Raw genomic sequence first — 23902 nt, forward strand, 5'->3', positions numbered from 1 at the left:
CTCTGCTTCTCCTCATGCAAAACTAGTCCCACAGACACACACACAGACACACACTCGGACACACACTCCTTATTCCCTCTGTCCTTCAGGTCCCTTGCATCCCTCCTTCTCTCCTCCTCACTTGATTTTCTCCTCCATCTCTCATCCTTCCTTCTTCCTAACTCCCCCCTTTCTCTCTAATCCCACCACATCTCCTCTGTCCTTCCTCATTCCCTCATTCCCCTGAATTCCTCCTTTCCTTCTTTCTCACCTCCCCTTTATCCCTTGGCTCCTCTGTACTAGTGCCCTTACACCTCTTCTCCTCCTCATTTCTTCCATCCACCCTTATTCTCCTCCTTTTATCCTCCCGTCCCTCCTTATCCTTTATTTCCCGTGGTGTATTTAGCAGAAGTGTTTATTATAACTCGTGTAAATCTACTTCCTGTTTGTATATTTATGATAATCCATCTTTTTAAGTTACAGAGGAGGAGCTGAGGATTGTGGGATATCAGAACTGGGCCAAGGTCTCTCCTGGTTCTCAGGGTCTGAATTATTTCTGTACCTCCACTTTAATAATACAGGCCAGTAGAGTGTGTGTGTGTGTGTGTGTGTGTGTGTGTGTGTGTGTGACTCTTCTATACTTGTGAACATGGCTCTCTGGGCTTACTGCCCTTCTGCCGCCTTGCTCGGGTGGCAGAGGTTCTTCTGGGGTCAGGGAGCATGTGTGTCCTCCTCCTCCTCCTCGTTACCCCTCTGCTCCTCTCTGTGTGTGTTTAAAGGGATGAGCTCTTTTATTTGAACAAGGCCTTGGAATCAGTGATGTGGCACATTCCACTTAACTGAAAACAGTGCATTTATCCAGCACATCATCTCCCATAATCCACCACTGGATGAGCCCCCCCTCCCTCTTTTTAACAAATCACACACAACTTCAACAAGGCAGTGTTATGATGAGAGCACACACAGACACACACACATGCACAAAGGAAGCTTCAGACAAAGCAAAGACTTGAAGATGCTAATAAACCTGATGGTTGTTTTTGTGAGACCAGTAGCACCAGTTTAGGGGTGTTTTTTTAAGTAGAAGAAGAGAAGGAGGAGGATGATGATGAAGGCCGACACATGATCTGATGAGGCAACGCTGCTCTGATTAGTCACAGTCAGCAAAGGGTTCACACACACACACACACACACACACACACACACACACACACAGACTTGTCTTTAGATTGTGGGACCCTTAGGGCACAGTGTGTGTGTGTGTTTAGGCTGCATAACACTCAGTTTGGAGCATTCAAAAGATCTTTGGTGTTTATTATATTATTTCGATTTTTTAGGGGTTTTTTGTATACAAATAAATCCTATAGTTAAATAGTTAATTAATAGAAATTCTTAACCTATTACACTCTAATAGTGCATTTATTGAAGTTGAATAATTTGGTCTGTTAATAAGCCTCAAACATCTTTAATTGTGTGTAAATATGTGAAAGAAGATCTCAGCATTTATTTAGATTCATTTTCACAATCCATCAATCGCTTTGGACGTAAATGCTGATAAAACCACGAGGAAACCGATCAATAAACGTTCTCAGACATTGAACGCCTCACGATGACATCACTGCCCCACCGGACAACAGGAAACAGCTGGATCAACATCCTGCTGGCAGAGCTCACCTGCACAATGTCTCCTCTGTGAGGCCCTCAGCCAATAGGAAGGCCTCCCTCTGGAGAGCAGACTTTTACTGTGACGGGCTACCCTTCACTTCCTGTTTGGCGCCTTATCCTAGCAACGCCGGGGACGAACCCGCAGCTGTGATTCCAGAGGTGGAGATGGAAATAGAGGAAGCTTTATTTCTGTACTTCCTGTTTGTTACGGAGCAATGACGTGTTGGTAAAGCCAGAAGAAGTAGCAGGAGGAAATGTACTTGTATGAATATGTCCGTATAGGCTGTGACCCCCCCGGGCCCACAGATTGCTGCTGATGAATAAGTAAACACAGCCTGGGGGGCAATAAGTGGACCCGACCCACTTCCCTCAGACTCTTCTTCACGGGTTTGTCTTCTTCTTCTTCTTCTGCTCCTTCAGATGCGTTCGTGAACAGTCAGGAGTGGACGCTGAGTCGCTCGGTGCCAGAGCTCAAAGTGGTGCGTTCACTGTCTACACGCTATGTGTACACTATACTTCATATATATATAGACTATATACACTATACACTCTATGTGTACACTATACTTCATATATATAGACTATATACACTATACACTCTATGTGTACACTATACTTCATATATATATACACTATATACACTATACACTCTATGTGTACACTATACTTCATATATATAGACTATATATAGATGATTTATTCACCATGAGTACAGCCACACTGTCCTTGTGTACTAACGTGTACTATTCATCAAACTTATTGTTATTCATTTTACAAATGTAAAATATCACACATAAACATGCTAAATGATTACATTTCTTATACGTTTATATGTAGAGTGTATTATAAATGAATAAAATATTCCTTTAATCTGACTCCTCCCCCAGGGCATTGTGGGTAATCTGGCCAGTGGTAAGTCGGCGCTGGTCCACAGGTACCTGACAGGGACCTACGTCCAGGAGGAGTCCCCTGAAGGTACCAACCATCCGTCTCCAACACGATCACAAGTTAAACATTAACAATTAAACAACAGTGTTTAAAATACACAGTCAAGATTTAGTCTTTAGAAGAAAAACATCCATTAAAAACAACATTCATTAATCGCCATTAATCGAGATTAATGAATTTCAAAATGTGCGATTAATTAGTCCATTTTTTAAAACGTATACATCTATATATATCTATATATATAAAACCGTTCATCAGGAACATTTTTTACCAAACTATGTTGGACATACAAGGAATTTGACTTTTAACCAAAGTTAAGATCAACAAAGAGAAAGCAGAATAACTGCTCAGAAGGTTCCTGTTTTAATGGCTGATGGAACTTGTGGAAACTTGCAGAAAGTAAAGATTCGTTGTTTTATGATTTCTTATTATTCGTAGCAACATTTAATCTCAGAATCCATCTGAAATGAAGTTATTATCTGCTAAAAGGAGCCAGAAGGACGAGATTCTCCTCGTGAATCTTTCATCGTGTTCTTTGAAAAAATAAAAAGTTCTCATCAAATATTAAAGCTGCGGCTCCTTTTTAATATTTCAACGCTCTTTGCTGCCGACCAACGGCTTCTTCTTCTGCTGCTCCTGTCGCACACCACCTCAAGGCTTTTATTGTGAAAGGGGCTCCTTTCACGTGATATATATTATCTTAAAATAAATCCAGCTTCCTGCCCAGATGTCTCACATTAAAAGCCTTTTTTTAGTCCCTCCCGGTCTCTCCAGGCTTTTACTTTGAAACTTCCAGTAGAGACATGTTTCTGAATTCCAGCTGTTGTTTTAGATTTATGGTTTCCTCCCATAAAAACAATAATTACATATTGGCGTAAGAGTTCCCCCTCATTGTGAAGCTGCCGGTGACCTTTGACCCCTGTGCACAGCCTTTAAACACAACAAACCAGTCTTATTTTGGGAGGAGAACCGCGAGCTGCCCACAAATCCTGATTTAGCTCAGAGTCCCAGTTTCAAAGTAAGAGCCCGGAGGGACTGACAGGGTTTGTTTAGGGGAAACACCAGGCTCTTAAAGTCAGCAGGGTTGCCATGGCGATGGGTCTGAGGACATGCTGCGTTCAGGTGACAGAATCTGAACAAGGAGGATCAGTCCACGTATCATCAGAGCTTCTTAAAGCTCAGAGGGTCCTTGAACGCACCGTCGTTAGACGTTAGCAGAAGTGGCCTCTTCTTCTGCAGCTGTGTGTGTCTTCTTCTGTGGTGGTGAGGTGTGTTTCTCTGCATGTCACTAACTGGCTGCTTCCTGTCTCCTCCGCTCTGCTTCACCAGCTGACGTGGACGCAGGTAACGACCTTCTCTCCTTCATCTTCTCCTCTTCCTCCTTCATTTTCTCCTCCTTCATCTCTCTGTTGAGAACACATTGGGTTCGGCCTTATTAAAATATCCACACAATGTTATATGAATATTTATGATTGGAATGCAATACTTTTATTTACTGTATTTGTTACTTATTGATCTAAAGAAGTATGGATTTATTTATTTAAATGTACTCAAGTACCCACATGTTGTAAAAGTACACGCAAAGTACTGGGGCTTTGAAGGCGAACGTGATGCAACTCAACATGTCTTTATTGCACGTGTGTGTGTGACCCCCTCCTCGGCCCTGGTGACCTCTGACCTCTGGTTTCAGGCGGGCGCTTCAAGAAGGAGATGGTGGTGGACGGTCAGAGTCACCTCCTCCTCATCAGAGACGAAGGAGGTCCCCCAGAAATTCAGGTGAGTACTGACCTGTGACCTTTGGCCTCATCATGTGGTCACCTGATGGATCCCAGACTCCATGTAGATAACTCTGTGCCCCCCCCCCATCAGTTTGCCCTGTGGGTGGACGCCGTGATCTTCGTCTTCAGCCTGGAGGATGAAAGCAGCTTCCAGACGGTCTATCACTACTTCAGCCGCCTCGCCGCCCTCAGGAACGCCACGGAGCTCCCGCTGGTCCTGGTGGGCACGCAAGGTACGACGTGAAGATCATCACGAGACCACCAGTGACCACACGGCGAGGAGGAGACGCGTCACGGTGACATGAGCGCGTGCAAAGGGTCAAAGATGTGGATTCATTTGTTGATCAACAATCGACTTTATTCTCATGAGGAAAACGAATCCCCTCCATAGTGAATCAGGTTTTGTGACGTTGCCATGGTGACGTGCCACGTGTCAGCTGACGCTTCCTGTCTACTCCTTGTTAACGCTCAGTGCATCCCTCAGGGGTCAGGGGTCAGGGGTACGTTGGGACTGGGCCTGACAGCCGCTGTGTGAGGCTCTGCTGCCCCCCGGTGGTTAGTTCTAGTCATCACAGGTTTAATAAATTACATAAATAGATCAAATATCCAATTAGTCACAAATTTACTAAAAATAAATAATATTTTATTTGATATTAATCTCCCATTTTTACATTTTTGTACAAGAAATAAATGAAATATTCTCTGATAATAGTGAGAAATTTAAAATGAATAAAGTATTCACTAATATTGAAGTCAGAAATGTACAGTAAAGAGACAATATTCCCTGTTATTAGAGTCTGAAATAAATATAATATTAGTGTTTTTAAAAAACCATTATCCCATTATTTTTAGTGTGAGACACACGTCGACCCCCAGGTGGCACCAAAGCACCACCCAAAAATACACCGTGTATTTGTAAAACCTGCAACGAGGGCGGAAGTGACCTCCCCCCTTTGTCCCGCCCCCCCAGACGCCATCAGCTCGGTCAACCCGCGCGTCATCGACGACGGCCGCGCCAGGAAGCTCTCCAACGACCTGAAGCGCTGCACCTACTACGAGACCTGCGCCACCTACGGCCTCAACGTGGAGCGCGTCTTCCAGGACGGTAAGGGAGCGCCGGGCCCCCCGGGAAGGTGACCCCCCCCCCCCCTCGCCCCCCCCCAAGGGCCGCGGCCATTCGGACGCTTTTAATCACTCGCCAATTAAGAAGGAAATGAAGCCGCTCGGCTATTCAGCGGCAGTTAAGTTTTTATCAGAGACGGGATTAATAAAAGAGTCGGCCATTAGGGTCGGGGGGGGGGGAAGTGGGGGGGGGAGGGGGGGCTCTCACTGACCATTTCTTCAGGTATTACGAGGTCACAGAGTCCAGAGGAGCCGTTTAAAGCTCCGACCTTCAAGTCCAGTTTGTTCTTCACAAAGTTCACCCAGAAGTTAGAGAGAACATCTGCATCTGTTTGTCCCAGACTAATGCGTACCACCCCCCCCCCCCCGCCCCCCCCTTCAACCCCCCTCTAATTACTCTATTACATTTATATCTATATCATTATTATATTCACTTTATACTCCTTTTCCTCAGAGGTCAAGGAGAGGAGGGTAGGAAAGGGAGCGAGGAGTCACAGGCTGGTTGTTGCTGTGTTGGTCCTGAGGGGGGCAGCAGCAGCTCAGCATCAGGGGGGGGGGGTTGATCAGGTGATCAATAGTGTGTGTGTGTGTGTGTGTGTGTTCGTGTGTGTGTGTGTGTTCGTGTGTGTGTGTGTGTTTGTGTGTGTGTGTGTTCGTGTGTGTGTGTGTGTTTGTGTGTGTGTGTGTTCCCTGCAGCAGGAGGAATCTTTCCACACTAAATGCTGCCTTATTATGTTCTTAATTATTCCACGGTGTGTGTTTGTTGTGTGTATCACGGTGCATGCGTGTGTGTGTGTGTGTGTGTGAGTGTGTTGTCTTCTTGTATCTTTGTCGTCATTAAACCAAATTAATCAGTTTTTTAATCATCCAGCAGAACGATGACTTTAATGTTTTGTGTCGACGCCTGCAGCCGTGTGTGTGTCTGTCATTGTGTGTCTGTGTGTGCGTGGATGCAGGTGTGTGTGCATGCGTGTGTTAATGTGTGCGTGAGGTTCATTTGTGTTGTTTTAATGGTTCCATGGAGTGTGTGCGTTTTTACCTCTCGTCTTAATGTTAGTGTTGTTGTGTGTGTGTGTGTGTGTGTGTGTGTGTGTCAGTGTTTTGGTAGAGAGTACATACACACACACACACACACACACGTTCCTTAATTACTTCTTAGCGTGACCTTAATTTGCAGCGAGGACTCTGGGTAATGACGGCCTTCAGCCACTTAAAACACTCTCCTTCCTCTAATTGGTCAGAAGCATCGCACGCACAGACACACACACACACACACACACACCTGGATCCACAGAATAAAAACCCCAAGAACCTCAAAATGATTCTCTAATATCTGCATACTTTTATTTTGAAAGGTTAGGATGTTAAATCAATGAAATAATAAGTAATTACATTAAAGTATTAATGAATTATACATTTTTAATGATGTTTTTATTGCTTTGACTTATGATGATAATGTCTTATTTGTATTTATGTTTGTTTAAATCAATTTCATTGATTAAACTAAATTCCCCTTGAAAGTAAATGAATAATTAACTAGAATCAAACATTTAAGTCGTAATGTAACGATTTAACTGAACATTCCTTAAATACTGTAAAAACGTGTTTTACATGTGGTTCATATATTTTAAACATTAACGCACCAAATAAATACTTGAAAATGAATAATTGAATTTTGGAACATAAGGGATTTATTAATACTCAATTTGTACTTTGTATATTTAATACATTTATAGCATATTTACACACCACTCATTCTTCTACTTTACTCTCAAAATACTTTCATTTTTATGCTTAAATCGAATAATTTAACAAAAAGGGATTTTAGTGTCCAAAAAATTCCTAATGGGGGGGGGGGGGGGGTTTAAACACTAAATACTCCAAATGAATGAAATGTGACTTCATTTAAATGATTGATAATGACAATGAAGGGTTATTGATCTGTTGTATTTTTTTAATCTCAAATAGAGTAAATATGATATTTATACGAGTAATGATCTCAGGTCATGTGACGCATCGCCATCGATCTCATACATATTCATGGAGGTTATTGATAGGTCCCTGACCCTCATTGTTTCCACATCCATGATGTCATCGTGACAAACCCTCACGGACGGAGCGTGTTTATTGATCACGCTCCGTCAGGCCGAGGTGTGTGTGTGGGGGGGGGGGGGCTTTAATTACACCTCCTCATAGTCAGCTTCATAATAAGAGACGAGCCACGGAGAAGAAACGCTGACCGCTCCAGTGTGTGTGTGTGTGCTCTCGTTAAAGCATCCTAACTGGGACGAAGGCTGTTGAGTTGCAGAGGGACCGTTTTTGTGAGAAAAGAATTCTGGATTTTAGCGTTGAAGAGGTTCAAACCTTTTATTTCTATTGGATCCGTTTGATGTCGTTTTCTAGATGAACTCATTCAGAATTGGTGTTTTTTTTCTACCCAACATTGAAGAAAATGCCAAAATATGAATTAGATTATGACATTGATTAATAATCCATATTTTTAATCACTTTTCAATCAACTCAAAAAACATCTCAATAAATCAGACAAAATATGAGGTTTAAGGTACAATAAATAAAATAAATGTATTACGTATGAAAAATAGTGTGTGTGAGCTGTAATAGGGAGTGAAGCCTGGTCCAGTCGGGGGGGAGGGGGGTGACCTCTGTGTGAGGGATGGGGGGGGGTGACAGCGCCGCGCTCCCTCGTCCATCAGAGCCCTAATTTAATTAGCTTAATTACACCGTCAGGAACACACACACTCACTCTCTCACACACACACTCTCACACATACACACACACACTCTCTCTCTCACACACACATACACACACACACGCGTGTCAGGGTGCAGATGCGGGCGCTTCGTTAGCACACGCTAACGAGCTGAGAAGAGCGCACACTTCTGATATTTATATTAATGTCTCTCATCTCTTATTAACGTCTCAGGAGTCACCGCCTGACTCCGCCCCCCCCGGCCTCCCTCCACCAACCAGGCGCCAATCACAGACCAGGCGGGTTCAATATGTACTTATGGAAGGAGGAGATGTTTCCAACTGGTCCTTCTCCTCCCGAGCCCATTGATGGGGGATCAGCTCCTTATTGATTATATACGATGAGTCACTGTGAAGAGTGAGGAGAAACCTGAATGAACATATATATACACATCTATCTATAAATCTGTCTGAATTCGCCTTTATGGGAGGTGCACCCCCCTTATAAATCTGATCAAGGGGAGCCGTCCCATTAGCAGGAAGTGGCAGCTCCTCAGAGCACAGAGCAGATTGATGGCTAAAGTTAAATCGCATTAAGGGAGCAGTTTAAACATTTAGCGCGGCCTTATCATAACTGTTCCTCTCACTTAGAGGAGGTGAAATACAACCTGCCAGGTGCGCGCGCACACACACACACACACACACACACACACACGCACACACGCACGCGTGATAGAGTCCCACCTGACCCCGTGCATAGAGCATCAGAGCCCTGTTTTAGTGACTCCATTATCTCTGTCCCAATAAACACAGAGCACACTCTCACAGGCGATGAAGCCATTCTTTTAATTTGAGCTCATTAAGAGGGGGGGGGGGCTGGTGGGGGGGGGTTCGTTAACGAGGTGACGCTCGTAAACATTTACCTGCGGCTGAGTTGAGGCCGACACGAAGGCAGCGGCGGCAACAAGAAGAAGAAGAAGCAGAAGAAAGTTATTCCGCGTTGGGCGACCCGGCGTCCGTCTCTCCCGCGGCCCCTGAAGGCAACCTGCTGCGCCGTGACCTCACTGCTGCTGCGTTTCCTGTTTCAGTGGCCCAGAAGATCGTGGCCACCAGGAAGAAGCAGCAGCTCTCCATCGGGCCGTGCAAGTCGCTGCCCAACTCGCCGAGCCACTCGTCGGTCTGCGCCCCGCCGGTGTCCGCCGTGCACGTCAGCCAGGTCAGAGGTCACGACCTTTAACGCGCGGGTGCCCGTGTCGCTGTGACTGAGGCTAACGCACCTGTCCCGTCCGCAGACCAGCAACGGCGGCGGCAGCCTCAGCGACTACTCGTCCTCGGTGCCGTCCACGCCCAGCACCAGCCAGAAGGAGCTCCGCATCGACGTGCCGCAGACCACCAACACGCCGACGCCCGTCAGGAAGCAGTCCAAGCGGCGCTCCAACCTCTTCACCGTGAGTCACATGCTTCTGGTCCTTCACCGACGACTACTGAGACACCACTGCAAAGAGACTCACATTTAATTTAATTTTTCTCTGTGAACGCGGCCTGTCCAGACCTCCGTTGGGGGGTGGGGGGGCCGTTGTCTCGATAGCTTCCACATGCTAACGAGGCTCTCCTCTGCTCCACAGTCCAGGAAGGCCAGCGAGCCGGACAAGAAGGGCCCGGAGGGTCGGGCCGACAGCATCGGCAGCGGCAGAGCCATCCCCATCAAACAGGTGACACACTTAGCATCAATTAGAGCTGGGGGGGCTCCCCCGGGTCCTCCCCCCCTTCTCCTCTCCCCATGCCTGCCTCTTCAAGCCTCCCTTTGACGGCAGATGAAGGGCTCCAGCAGAGCACCTGAATCTCAGCTGGGGGGGGGGGGCTAAGCAGAGGATTAACGAGCGCTAATAGCAGCCTCTTGTGTCGTTGCCACGGCCTCGTTTGTAATCTGCTAATGAACAAATCGCTTCTGTGATTAGAGCGACATGGAGACACACAGAGGGAGGGGGGACGGGGGGGGGTCCTCTAAGAGAAGCTCCCGTGGTTCTGAGCATGTTTCCTGTCTCCCGTCTTCTCCTTCCTTTGTTTCCACGGTGACTCATTGATCATCTCATGTCTTTTCTTTATATACGAGGAACCAGGACGCCGTTCGTTTTATTTAATAAGATCACATGACTAAATGTTTCCATTCTTACTTCCTCGTGCACTTCCTTCCTTCCAACGTCTGAGAGAGATCACAGACTCAGTGTTGACTAAGACAACGCATTATTTTTACCTTTTCCCAACTCTCGCATATCCGCTCTTCTTCTTTTTCCTCTTCTTCTGTGTGTGTGTGTGTGTGTGTGTGTCTGTCTGTGTGTGTGTGTGTGTGTGTGTGTGTGTGTGTCTCTGTTGCAGCCACTTGTCCTCCTCCTGATCTCATTAGTCGACTCTCCACCACTGGAGGTGACGGCGGCTCAGCTCGCCTTTTGTTAAAGAGGGAAAACGCCTCCGTGAAGAGAGTCCAAGCGCTCATTAAAACCTCTCTCACACACACACACACACACACACACACACACACAGACACTCGGTTGGTTATAATGGGAAGAGGGCGGGTTTCCACTCTGGGTCAATTATCCACACAAACTGCGCATATCATGTCTGGACAGACGTGATGTGGTGTGTGTGTGTTACTGTGTGTGTGTTACTGTGTGTGTGTGTGTGTGTGTGTGTGTTACTGTGTGTGTGGGGGTGTGGGGGGGGGTTAGAGGCCACGTCGTCTCATCGCCTCACAGTCGGAGGCCACCTCAAGATGTTTCTCTTTGTAACTTGTGGCGTCTTTCAGGCTCTCCCACTATATAATGTATGAATATTTATATCTGGTCTCGGGTCTAAATGTTTCTTCTCGTATTAATTACGGAGCAGCTGGATTTAAACATTATAATGAACAAGTTGTCCTTAACGTCTTAAAAGTTGGGTTCAAATGTATTTAGTTGCGTAAATGAGTTCCCTCCGACCAGTTAAATGAGTAATTAATTATTGAAGTATTTAAAGTCTCTAACGAGCTCAACCTGCAGGAGAAGCGTGTGGAAACCACAGAAGAAGAGCTGGACGTAGACGGGGTTCTCTGTGAACATCTGCTCCACGCTGCTAATTAGCCACTAATTACCGGAGAGGAGGGGGGGCAGCGGGGGGGGGGGGAGCCGTGAAAACCAAACAAACCTCATGGACTGAATTTCCTCCTCGTGTACCTGTGTTTGTCTCCACCCGCCTGGGAGGCGCCTGAAACCAAACGCCACCAGTCAGAGACAGGAAGGGACGCCTTAATTATACAATTAATTTATTCTTTACTAATTACTAATTAATTCATCTTTTTACGCCGGTTCCTACTGGAGGGGACAGGCATCGGAACAAAGAAAACTAGCACATTCTTTTACACTAATTATTGATTATTGATGATCAATGACATCAGAAAGATCCGATCAAAATACTTTCTTTGTAAACACTGATTTTTTATTGTCCTCATTATATTTTGGTACTGTATAATGTGCTTAGACACATAATTCATCTTTACTATTGAGTTTAGATTCAAAGAGATGACATCATAATAATATAGTTTTACTGAGCAGAGCCTGAACGCATCATCAAAGTGAAACTAAGCTCCACCTCCTGTTGATCTAAACACTGATTGGTCGTTTACAACATCACATTTGACCTCTGACCTCAACATGTGACCTTCACCTTTGAACTCTACGTCTGACCTCCACCTCTGACCTCCAGCTGCAGAAGCAGAGTGCCCCCCCCCCTCCACGGTGAGGAGGAGCACTGAGGGGGGGGGCTCACGAGGAGCTGATTAGGGTGGCGCTTTGTAATTGCCGCTGGCGGGGCCGGGTGGTTTTGACAAGTCTCCTGGCCCCCCCTCGGCAGCGGCGTTTGGAGGAGTTAAATTGGATGGTTAATTCGGGTGTTATTTACGCTGTAATTCATTAGCTGCGCCATTGGCAGTGGGCAGGCTGTAATTTCACGCTCCGCAATAAAAGATGTCTCATAATCTGCTTCATTTAGCAGCCAAAGAATTTAATGAAATTAACTGCGGCCCTAATTAAGACGGTGAATATTAATGACCTGCTTTAACGACGGAGCGTTGGGAGCATCTCGGTTCCCGCCGTGACGTTTGATCACATGTCGTCCCCCTCCTTCTCCAGGCTGGACCAATGATTAAAGCAACACAGGCGTCAATCAAACACCGCGGCGCTTTGTTGTGTACGTTTGCATACAGGGTGGGGGGGCGGCGGCGGGACGAGCGGCAAGGCCTCCTCTCGTCAGCTAATGAATGGAGACTGCTGAAGTAAGGTTGGGATAATTGAGTTTCTAATTAATTACTCGGAACTCTCATCAGATAAATCGGCAACCTCCTCCCCCCACTACTCCCCGTTCTGTGGTGTTTTTATTTTACCCCCCCACTGTGTTCAGGTTCTCTTATTCGTCTCCTCCTTTTTGTCTTAGAATGTGTGTGGTCGCCCGTGGCGACGGTCGTCAGGTGGAGGCTTTTGGGAGGGGGCGCTGCGTAGCTCCACCCAGGCTGCACCGCCTTTAACGTGTGAAGTAGACACATCTCTTCTGGGCACGATTACAAACATGACAGTGTCCAACCAGGTCATTCTTATTTCTTTGGAGGAGGGGGGGGGGGGTTGGGGGGCACTCCTTTGGGGTGCGTCTACCAGTACTCTCTCCTTTGTGCCTATACCTGATTACACCTGATGGATGAGCCGCCACTCGGGCCGGATCAGATGGCTGCTGCCGATAGGCGTCCCCCCCTCACCCCCGCCCCGGTGACACCTCCAATTTAGCCTCCGGCTCTCTGGGGACAAGAAGGAACAAAAGGTCTCCCGGGGTCGTCGTCACAGATAGGGGGGTCGAGGTAAAGGCACTATCTCCTCCGTGATCGGCTGTCACTCCCCCTCCAGAGGCCAGGGGAGAGTCCATTGTCCGAGGCAAATAGGGGGGTGATTGAGTGATTAGAAGGTAGATTAGTCCACGTCGATAGCCGGGCGGCCATCAGGGGGGGAGGAACCTTTCAGGAGCCTTACTTTCTTCTGCTGTTACATCCACACCATGGAAAGGGGGCGGAGACTACTGGGAGGATGTTTACCTCATAGTACAACACATAGATCCACATGTAGTAGGATCCACGCGTAGTATGACCCGCGTGTAGTATGACCCGCGTGTAGTAGGATCCACGTGTAGTATGACCCGCGTGTAGTATGACCCGCGTGTAGTATGACCCGCGTGTAGTATGACCCGCGTGTAGTATGACCCGCGTGTAGTATGACCCGCGTGTAGTAGGATCCACGTGTAGTATGACCCGCGTGTAGTATGACCCGCGTGTAGTATGATCCACGTGTAGTATGACCCGTGTGTAGTAGGATCCACGTGTAGTATGACCCGCGTGTAGTATGACCCGCGTGTAGTATGACCCGCGTGTAGTATGATCCACGTGTAGTATGACCCGCGTGTAGTATGACCCATGTGTAGTATGAACCACGTGTAGTATGACCCGTGTGTAGTATGAACCACGTGTAGTATGACCCGTGTGTAGTAGGATCCACGTGTAGTATGACCCGCGTGTAGTATGATCCACGTGTAGTATGACCCGCGTGTAGTATGACCCGTGTGTAGTATGAACCACGTGTAGTATGACCCGTGTGTAGTATGACCCGCGTGTAGTATGACCCGCGTGTAGTATGACCCGCGTGTAGTATGACCCGTGTGTAGTATGATCCAGATGAACCCCCTGGTTTGATCTCTGGGTGCGTGGTCTTAACAGATGACTCTGCGCCTCGGCTTCCCCCGAGCAGGCGACCTTTTGTGAAGCGTAGCGATACTTCACTGGGTGGAGGAGGGTTCCGGTGTGGGAGGAGGGGATGTGTCCTGGGGAGTTTTTGGGGGGGCTCTATAAGTAGTGTTTATTAAAATGGATTTCTCTGAGCTCACTGGCACACAACTCTTTGTTTGGGTCTGCAGAGGAACAGCTCACAGTTATGAATCTCATTAAAGCCCTCAGACGTTTTCGGATGCCTAACAAATGACATCAAACCCCCCCCACCCCCCCACCCCCACACCCCCCCCGAGCTAGCGACCTTTTCCTAAGCACTACCCCACCATACTTCACCGGGGCGAAGAGCCTCGGTGCAGCGAGGAGAAAGTATATCTGAGGATGTATTCACCTCCGCACATCTATTTCCCCATGTGGAGACCTTGTGAGCTGTCATGCCCCCCCCCCCCCCCTCCCCCTCTCTGCCCCCCTCCCGAAGGTAGAATGAGAGGCGACGTGTGTGTGTCATGAGGCTCGGGGAGGTGAATAATGAAAGATATTACCCATCCGGAGGGTTTGGACGCAACGTTCAATTAGACCCCCCCCCCCCCCCGAGCGAGCTGATCGCTTGTCTTCCCCCTGGATGGATGGACCACATTAATTAACGTACGTCTGCCTCCCCAAATACCAGGTTTGGACGGGTTAGTGTGAGAAAGATGGTCCGGCCCGGCTTACTGGAGTCCAGAAGCATCCGTCAGGGCTATTGACCTTCTCGTCCGCTCCGATGCCGCCTGTTCGATCACATGTTCACCAGATCGATCACTCGCCGCTGCAGCGAGGAGAAAGGAGGCGGAGCTCGTGGTGGGGTTTCATGAACGATGGAGGACACCTCGTCTCCGACGTTTGTCCCGTTATTTGTTCCTTCTCGTCAGGCGACAGCGGGACGTTAAAGACAAGAAGACGACTGGCACAATGAAGACAGCGATGACGAGGGGGAGGGGCTAAGAAACGGGGGTCAACTGATGTTGTCTAAACGGCGGCGTGCAACCGAAAGCAAACGCGCGAGACCTCCCGCCGCCGCAGAGCGCTGGTGGTCCCTCGCCGATCATTAAATGTCCACATAATCCGCTCGGGTCCCGCTGATTGATTAAAGCGGAGAGCCCCGCCCACAAGTGGCGCGCTGACCTCAGAAGCCTTAATTGATGTAAACACACGATGATCAGCTGGTCTGACAGCTGCACGGCTGCCGGCAGCTTTCACTTCAGAGCAGCAGGAAGCTCGTCAAGTCGCGTTTACGGCACCGTGGGGAAGCCCTGTTGTTGTAGGGCGCACACGCACACACGCACACGCACACACACACACGCACACACACACGCACACACGCACGCACACACGCACACGCACACACACACACGCACACACACACACACACGCACAGAGACACAGACACACACACGCACACACACACACACACACGCACAGAGACACACACACAGACACACACACACGCACACACACGCACAGAGACACACACACAGACACGCACACACACACACACACACGCATACACACACACGCACACACACGCACACGCACAGACACACACACACAGACACGCACACACTCACACGCACACACTCACACACACACACGCACAGAGACACACACACACACGCACACACTCACACACACACACACGCACACACACACACACACGCACAGAGACACACACGCACACACGCACACGCACGCACACACACACACACACACACACGCACAGAGACACACACACACACGCACACACGGCGCTCGGTTTTACTTCCTCTTGACATGAGCTGGAATTAGTGTTAATGACTGGAAACAACACGGGCGACCCGACGGAGGCTCTAGGAAGGGCTAATGTGCCAGTAAGCGATCCGCCTCGACCTCCGGAGCGACTGGTTCCGGCGCCGCGCGGCGTCCACGTGGAGCGTAGCCGGCGTTAGCATTTAGCTTCACGGTTCCTCCGACGATCCGTCTGTCCATGTCCGTCCACATTTAGTCTGTAGGAGGAATCTGTTCAGGCGTCCGTCACCCCCCCCTACATACCCCCCACTTCCCTCTTGCCGTTGTGTCAGCGCCAATTAACGGCGAAGGCGCCGTCACCGGCGGCGAGGGGTCACCCGGGGCCCGTCCCGCCACCACCGAGCGGCGTAATGAAAGCTGAGCGGTCAGGGCGGGCGGGGAGCGGGCTCCTGTCCATCTCGCCTCCCCCCCTCCCTCAGTGCCCCCCCCTCCCCCCCCCCCCGCGCCTTCACGGCTGGACTCTATTAATATCCTCTGTCGGAGTGTTAATGCTGCGGAGGTCCAGTGAAGTGACACGCGTGGCAGCGCGCCTGTAATTGCTAATCAGCGGACAGTTTTTATCCCCCCTGCCTCTCTGATCCCCCCCCCCCTCCCTCACCCCCCCTCCCCCCCGTCGCCTTCTCTCTGACCTTCTGCCTCGCTCTCCCTCTCTAACCTAATGAATCGGACTCAAATGGAGTGTGGGCGGGGGGCGCTGGGCCTAAACGGCCAGTGAGCCGCGGCTGATGTGCGTAGGAGGCGACTCTTAAAGACGAGCCGCACAATTAAAGCAGAGCGCCTCTTTCTTCCATTTGATCCGCAGCTCGTTATCTGGCTGCAGAAGCTCCTCGGTGCAGGAGGAGCGGAGGAGGAGCAGCTCCTGCACGAGACGCGTGCACGTCCTGGCGTCCGACTCGCCGGTTATGTCAGCACAATAAGACGTCGCACGGCTCGTTATGTGGACATTAGGACATTTTAACGGCCTCTGTGTTCACTTCCTGAAGTTCAGTTGCTCTGGTTGATGGTCACATGACGTCATGGATCGTCAGTCCAACGGGATGTGTTCAAGGGCCGTGGGAAAGAGGAGAACCTCCTGATACAAACCAGCCTGTGTACTAGTACATCATGTCTTCATGTACTCCTTGTCTTACCTGTGTACTAGTACTAACCTGTGTACTGTCTCTTTAAGGGGATGCTGTTGAAGAGAAGCGGTAAATCTCTTAACAAGGAATGGAAGAAGAAGTACGTGACGCTGTGTGACAACGGACTGCTCACCTACCACCCGAGCCTGCACGTAAGACACACACAGACACACACACACACACACAGAGTGATGCTCGTGTTAATGAGGACTCGTCTGTTTGCTCTCGTCTGCGTCGCTGATGTGAAAATCAGCCGTTAGTGTCTCTGCTAATTGCCCCCGGCTCCCTGCCCTGCTGGCACAACATCCTCCACACACACACACACACACTCGCCAGGTTCTTTATTAAAACTAAACTATTTATTTAAAGTTTAGGGTTTTGAGCAGACTAAAATAGGAAAGCGTGTCAAATATCAATAGAATATTTTATTTTATAATTTAATAATAGAATATGGAATACATAATTAATATTAGAAATATATCAAATATACTCGTAATATTCATAATGTATTTTTAGTAATTATATATAGTATGTATTTATATACGGGTGGCTCAACAAGACTTTTGGTTTCAAATACATTTGTTATTTGGAAATCATTTATGTTTTGAGGATAAAAGTTCTCTATTTCATCATCAAGTTCATTCAGTTGATTCAGTTAAAACTTGTTTCAGGTCTAAATGATCAATTTTAGCTTCTTAAACGAGTCTTTAGCAAAAAAAAACATAATGTGCTTGACAGAATAGTATCAAAGTTTTGAACCCTTGACGCTAATTCATATTTATTCATATTTAACCTGCTGACCATTTTTTTTTTTTTTAAGTATTTAGTTTTTTATTTACCAGAAACAAAGAAAAAAGCTGCTTTGGGACGCCGTAAACTCACCTCCCAAAACCATTTAACTCCCAGCCTCCTTGTGGGCGGCGCCCATGAGCAAGGCGCTGCCCGCGGGTCGTCGGTTCGATTCCCCGCGGAGTCGAGAGAGGCTTCTCTGCAGCGCACACGTCCATCAGCGCTCAGCTGAAGCAGTAAATTAGTGTTAAAAACTCATCATTTAACACATCAACACACACGCATGAGTGAACAACACACACACACACACACACACACACACACACACACACGGCCTCCGGCGCCAAACAGCTTCTTCTTCTCCTGTTTGTTTTTTTGCGAGCGGAGCGCGTTGCATCTGCAGCTCTGCGTCAATTAGCGCGTTAGCGGAGGCTAATCGAATGAAAGTCAATCAGCGACGCTAATTGCCCGACTATGTGCAAAGAAATCACGCTAATGTCGCTAATGAGCATGACGGCTAGGAGGAGGAGGAGGAGCAGGAGGAGAGCAGGAGCTACCTGCTCTTGTAGCCACGCCCCCTACAGGTGAGCGTGTGATCCGCTTTAAAAGTTTAATTTAGTTTTTCTAATTATTGTGTCTCATTATCTGCATCTGCACCTGAAGGCAAAGATATTTTAAAATGATGTAAATGTAATCATAAATGATCACACGGGACGATAGTAATGAATATAAATAAATACTAATAGTATTTAAAATAACCAGAATATTATAAACAAGATACAGAAAGATGTTATTTTATTAAACTAATAAGATTCACTTAGATAATTGATACATTTATTCATGAGATAAAATATTTTACAAATACCCAGCTATTTTAAAATATAACATAAATCTAAATCTAATCAAGAATAATATAATATAAAAGAGATTTTACAGAATGTTAAATACCAACTAAAACAATTGAAAATAATGAATAAGAATAAAAACTGTTGGTGCACATTTGTATTCATAAGAGCACATTCCTTTAAAGTGCTGAGGGGAAGTTTGAATAAAAGTCTGGACAAAATAATAGAGACACCCGTCCTCCTTCTTCGTCTTTATGGATTCGCGCTCCGCTCGCCGTCAGCAGGACTCTGTCCCTGCTGCATCTTTATGTATCCATTTATACAACATGCACACACACACACACACACACACACACACACACACGACCCAGCTGCCGTCGGTGTGCCGTGGTCGATACACACATCCGTCCTGGTCGCCGAGCCGATGATGAAAGCTTCCCGATGCAAATGGAGACTCAATTACCTCGGTCAATCTGTCAGAGGGGAGTGTGTGTGTGTGTGTGTGTGTGTGTGTGTGTGGAGAGGGTTTACCCAGCATGCCGCTGGCTCGAGGACTCTCTGGTGGCTTGTTAAGACGCCGTCGAGAGCACTTGGCTTTGAATTGGCCTTTTGTCAGCTGAGCTGCCAGAGGGGGCGGAGCCACCGAGGGACAGACACTGTGTGTGTGGGGGGGCGCTCTGTCTTTGTGAGGACCACTTTGAGTCCTACAGATGGAGGGACAGGACTTCAGGACCAGGAGCATGTCTTCATTTCCTAGATCTTTACACACACTCAGAAGCTTTGTGTAAGAGGGACAGACAAGACTGTCCCTTGCTAAATACAAACATGTCCCCACATCATATGAACACGTCCTCTCTTTATATAAACACGTCCTCTCTTCATATGAACACGTCCTCTCTTTATATAAACACGTCCTCTCTTTATATAAACACGTCCTCTCTTCATATGAACACGTCCTCTCTTTATATAAACACGTCCTCTCTTTATATAAACACGTCCTCTCTTCATATAAACACGTCCTCTCTTCATATAAACACATCCTCTCTTTATATAAACACGTCCTCTCTTCATATAAACACGTCCTCTCTTTATATAAACACGTCCTCTCTTCATATAAACACGTCCTCTCTTCATATAAACACATCCTCTCTTTATATAAACACGTCCTCTCTTCATATAAACACGTCCTCTCTTTATATAAACACGTCCTCTCTTCATATAAACACGTCCTCTCTTCATATAAACACGTCCTCTCTTCATATAAACACGTCCTCTCTTTATATAAACACGTCCTCTCTTCATATAAACACGTCCTCTCTTCATATAAACACGTCCTCTCTTCATATAAACACGTCCTCTCTTTATATAAACACGTCCTCTCTTTATATAAACACGTCCTCTCTTTATATAAACACGTCCTCTCTTTATATAAACACGTCCTCTCTTCATATAAACACGTCCTCTCTTCATATAAACACGTCCTCTCTTTATATAAACACGTCCTCTCTTTATATAAACACGTCCTCTCTTTATATAAACACGTCCTCTCTTTATATAAACACGTCCTCTCTTTATATAAACACGTCCTCTCTTCATATAAACACGTCCTCTCTTCATATAAACACGTCCTCTCTTCATATAAACACGTCCTCTCTTCATATAAACACGTCCTCTCTTCATATAAACACGTCCTCTCTTCATATAAACACGTCCTCTCTTTATATAAACACGTCCTCTCTTCATATAAACACGTCCTCTCTTCATATAAACACGTCCTCTCTTTATATAAACACGTCCTCTCTTTATATAAACACGTCCTCTCTTCATATAAACACGTCCTCTCTTCATATAAACACGTCCTCTCTTTATATAAACACGTCCTCTCTTTATATAAACACGTCCTCTCTTTATATAAACACGTCCTCTCTTCATATAAACACGTCCTCTCTTCATATAAACACGTCCTCTCTTTATATAAACACGTCCTCTCTTTATATAAACACGTCCTCTCTTCATATAAACACGTCCTCTCTTCATATGAACACGTCCTCTCTTTATATAAACACGTCCTCTCTTTATATAAACACGTCCTCTCTTCATATAAACACGTCCTCTCTTCATATAAACACGTCCTCTCTTTATATAAACACGTCCTCTCTTCATATAAACACGTCCTCTCTTTATATAAACACGTCCTATCTTCATATAAACACGTCCTCTCTTCATATAAACACGTCCTCTCTTCATATAAACACGTCCTCTCTTTATATAAACACGTCCTCTCTTCATATAAACATGTCCTCACGTTAAAAAGACATGTCCTCCCTGCCACAGCGACAGCAGTTACAGAGGACACTATGGATTTTTTCCGTCCCAGCGGGCAGTGAGCTTTGTTTCTTCTCGTCTTCTTCATGTTGAAGAGGAGGCCCACCTCCCACCTCCCACAATGTCCTGCTCCTCCCAGAGGGTCGGGGGGGGGGGAGGTGTGGGTGGATTTAACAAGCGCCTCTTGTGGTCATTAGCGACTGTACTCGTGTTTTGGTTCACCTCACTGATCCGGGTGGGGGGGGATCATCATCAGGGGGCGGCGGCGCTCCGTTTGTGGGCGGAGCCAGAGGCAGCCGGCGAGCTCAGCCACTTGAGCGGCGCTTTGAGGGGATTTCTACGTCTTTGTTGACGTTGCATAATTCAGGGATTTGAGTGCCTCATTATACCGAGTTAATCCCCCGAATCACACACTTTGTCTCCTTTGTTAGGGACACACGTCTCTAACGTGTCTTTATTCCCCCTCCAGGACTACATGCAGAACGTCCATGGGAAGGAGATCGACCTGCTGAGGACCACGGTCAAGGTGCCGGGCAAAAGGCCGCCTCGCGCCGTCTCCACGGCAACCCCGAAAACCAACGGCCTGGCGAAGGACATGAGCGGCCTCCAGCTGGGACAGACAGGTGAGGACACGCCTTCCTATTGTGTGTCGTCCCTCCTGAATCGACGAAGGTTTGAAGATTCAAAAGATTAGTCGCCTTGAAACGGGGGCGTGGGGGGGGGCATGTTAAGAGACAAAAGGTGACGCGAAGCGAGCGCTCCTTCTCTCACACGAGGAGCGGCTCTTATGAGGCGGCTAAATCCAACGCACACACAGACACACACTAATGGCGTGAATATTCAGTGAGCCGAGTCGTGTACTAATTATCCTCATGAATATTAATGCAATCAGTCGAGGCTCCGCTCAGCCAGCACGGGGGGGTGGATGGGGGGGGGGGGGGGGGGGGCTTTCACCAACTCAGGGCCTTGATTCAAGCTGCCGGCTTATGAGAAGCTTGTGTATGTGTGGACATAACAAGCCCCCCCCCCCCCCCCTTCCAGAATAAAAAACCCTCAAATAGGTGTGTTTATTTATTAAAAGGTGAATATTCCATTTTTAGTGGTTCCAGGTGCTTTAGAGCAGCTCACATTGCTCTGAGACAGCGGTGCATTGTGGGTCAGGTACCTGTGTCTAACCCTCAGCTGCTCCCTCAGGTCAGGTGACCAGCAGCTCGTCGGCGTCCCAGATGGCGAGCGGCGTGAGCCTGGTGTCCTTCAACAGCCGCGGCCTGGAGGGCATGCACCAGCGCTCCTACTCCGTGTCCAGCGCCGACCAGTGGGCCGACGCCACCGTCATCGCCAACTCTGGAGTCGGCTCAGGTGAGGCCCCCAGGAGCCTCCGTGGTGTTCGAGGGCCCTGCCGTGCAGCTCCGCCGTGTTGCCTCTTCTCTTTTTTTACCCATCGATACGGCTGCCAGAGCTTAATGCTGCTTTAGCACGGTGTCACACTCATGGACACACACACACACTGGCAGCTGCCTGTGTGTGTGTGTGTCCACAATGATAAGCTTGATTGACAGCTCTGTCGGCGGTGTCGAGCCCTCTGGTTCTCCTCAAATAACGTTTAAAGCTGTGAAATGCTCTCTCTCACACACACAGACACACACACACACACTGTGCTTTATGCTGAACATGGAGGATTTAGGTTTCACTTGATAATCAGATTAAAGATAAGTGAGCAACAGCTAGCCTAGCATAGACGTGCTAACGCTAACTCCTCTACTCGTTCCCCACGAAAACAAAACACAATGCACGTTGTCTTCAACAAACCCCGAGCCGGTCGGTCCAAACCAAGGGTTCAGATCAGAGGGAGGAAGAGGAGGAGGAGGAAGAGGAGGAGGACAGAGCACCGTTAATCTGCGGCGGTTAATTGCACTCTCGGGGATGGCTTCTTGTCACCAGAGATAAGTTGTCACATTTTCCACTTGAGCTGAGACTAAACGATGGTGGAGTAAGTTATGGCCGTGCTGGGGGGGTGGGGGGGGGGGGGCTGCATGTGCGTGCGATGGCGTTCTTGTCAGATTGTCGCTGTGATATTGATGGAAGCCGAATGTTATTTTATTCAGCCGCTAGTCACAGCTGCTGTGGGGGGGGGCTGGTTCTGATCCTCTGGGTCTAATCTTAATCTTTTCACCCTCTTACATGTAACGGTTTGATACATATTAGATAAAAATACACATGTGTGTGTATATATATATACATATATATATATATATATATAAAGATAGATAGAGAGAACAAAGGAAGTGATGCTTCCTGTCTCTGCTTCACGGTCAAAACTAATTGGGCTTTTATTGTGAAGAATGAAAAATTTTAGATGATTTCAATTATTGCTAAACTGTATTGTGGTTCTGCAGATACCGGCCTGGGGGACCCGACGTGCTCCAGTCCAAGTCTCACCAGTACCACCAGTCCCAAGATGGAGCCGCCGCCATCACCGCACGCCAACCGCAAGAAGCACCGGAGGAAGAAGAGCACCAGCAACTTCAAGGCCGACGGCCTCTCTGGTACTGCAGAAGGTAATGCCCCCCCCCCCCCCCTTTACTTCTGTCTATACTTTTATACTTTCAAAATCCAGCTTGGATGTTTCATCCCTTCATCCATCTACATAACCTGAAACGCTCTTCTGTTTTGCATCTGAAACCTTTGATGTTGTGGTGGGAGCGACAGGAAGTAACGATAAGAAGTAAAGACAGGAAATAACCACAGGAAGTAACCACAGGAAGTGAAGATAAGAAGTAAAGACAGGAATTAAAGATAAGAAGTAAAGACAGGAAAAAATCACTGGAAGTAACCACAGGAAATAAAGATAAGAAGTAAAGACAGGAAGTCACCACAGGAACTAACAATAAGAAACAAAGACTGGAAGTAAAGATAAGAAGTAAAGACAGGAAGTCACCACAGGAACTAACGATAAGAAACAAAGACTGGAAGTAAAGATAAGAAGTAAAGACAGGAAATAA

General features: G+C 47.4%; 1 protein-coding gene across 5 annotated transcripts in view; it reads left to right on the plus strand.

Annotated features, from left to right (window-relative positions):
- Positions 1-23902, plus strand: part of agap1 (ArfGAP with GTPase domain, ankyrin repeat and PH domain 1) — a 50476-nt gene that overhangs the window by 10765 nt on the left and 15809 nt on the right. For 3 of the 5 annotated variants that reach the window (XM_037474981.2, XM_037474998.2, XM_037474964.2), the window contains exons 2-14: positions 2065-2123; positions 2532-2619; positions 3922-3936; positions 4283-4368; positions 4462-4603; positions 5341-5475; positions 9291-9418; positions 9495-9650; positions 9828-9914; positions 16989-17093; positions 21370-21523; positions 22095-22259; positions 23297-23458. In XM_037474981.2, coding sequence (XP_037330878.2) covers positions 2065-2123; positions 2532-2619; positions 3922-3936; positions 4283-4368; positions 4462-4603; positions 5341-5475; positions 9291-9418; positions 9495-9650; positions 9828-9914; positions 16989-17093; positions 21370-21523; positions 22095-22259; positions 23297-23458 — 1482 coding nt within the window. The remainder of the gene's footprint in view (positions 1-2064; positions 2124-2531; positions 2620-3921; positions 3937-4282; positions 4369-4461; positions 4604-5340; positions 5476-9290; positions 9419-9494; positions 9651-9827; positions 9915-16988; positions 17094-21369; positions 21524-22094; positions 22260-23296; positions 23459-23902) is intronic. The other 2 variants (XM_037474990.2, XM_037474972.2) reach the window with 1 other exon arrangement.

Source organism: Pungitius pungitius, chromosome 3 (genome assembly GCF_949316345.1).
Source record: "Pungitius pungitius chromosome 3, fPunPun2.1, whole genome shotgun sequence".
Classification (NCBI taxonomy): domain Eukaryota; kingdom Metazoa; phylum Chordata; class Actinopteri; order Perciformes; family Gasterosteidae; genus Pungitius; species Pungitius pungitius.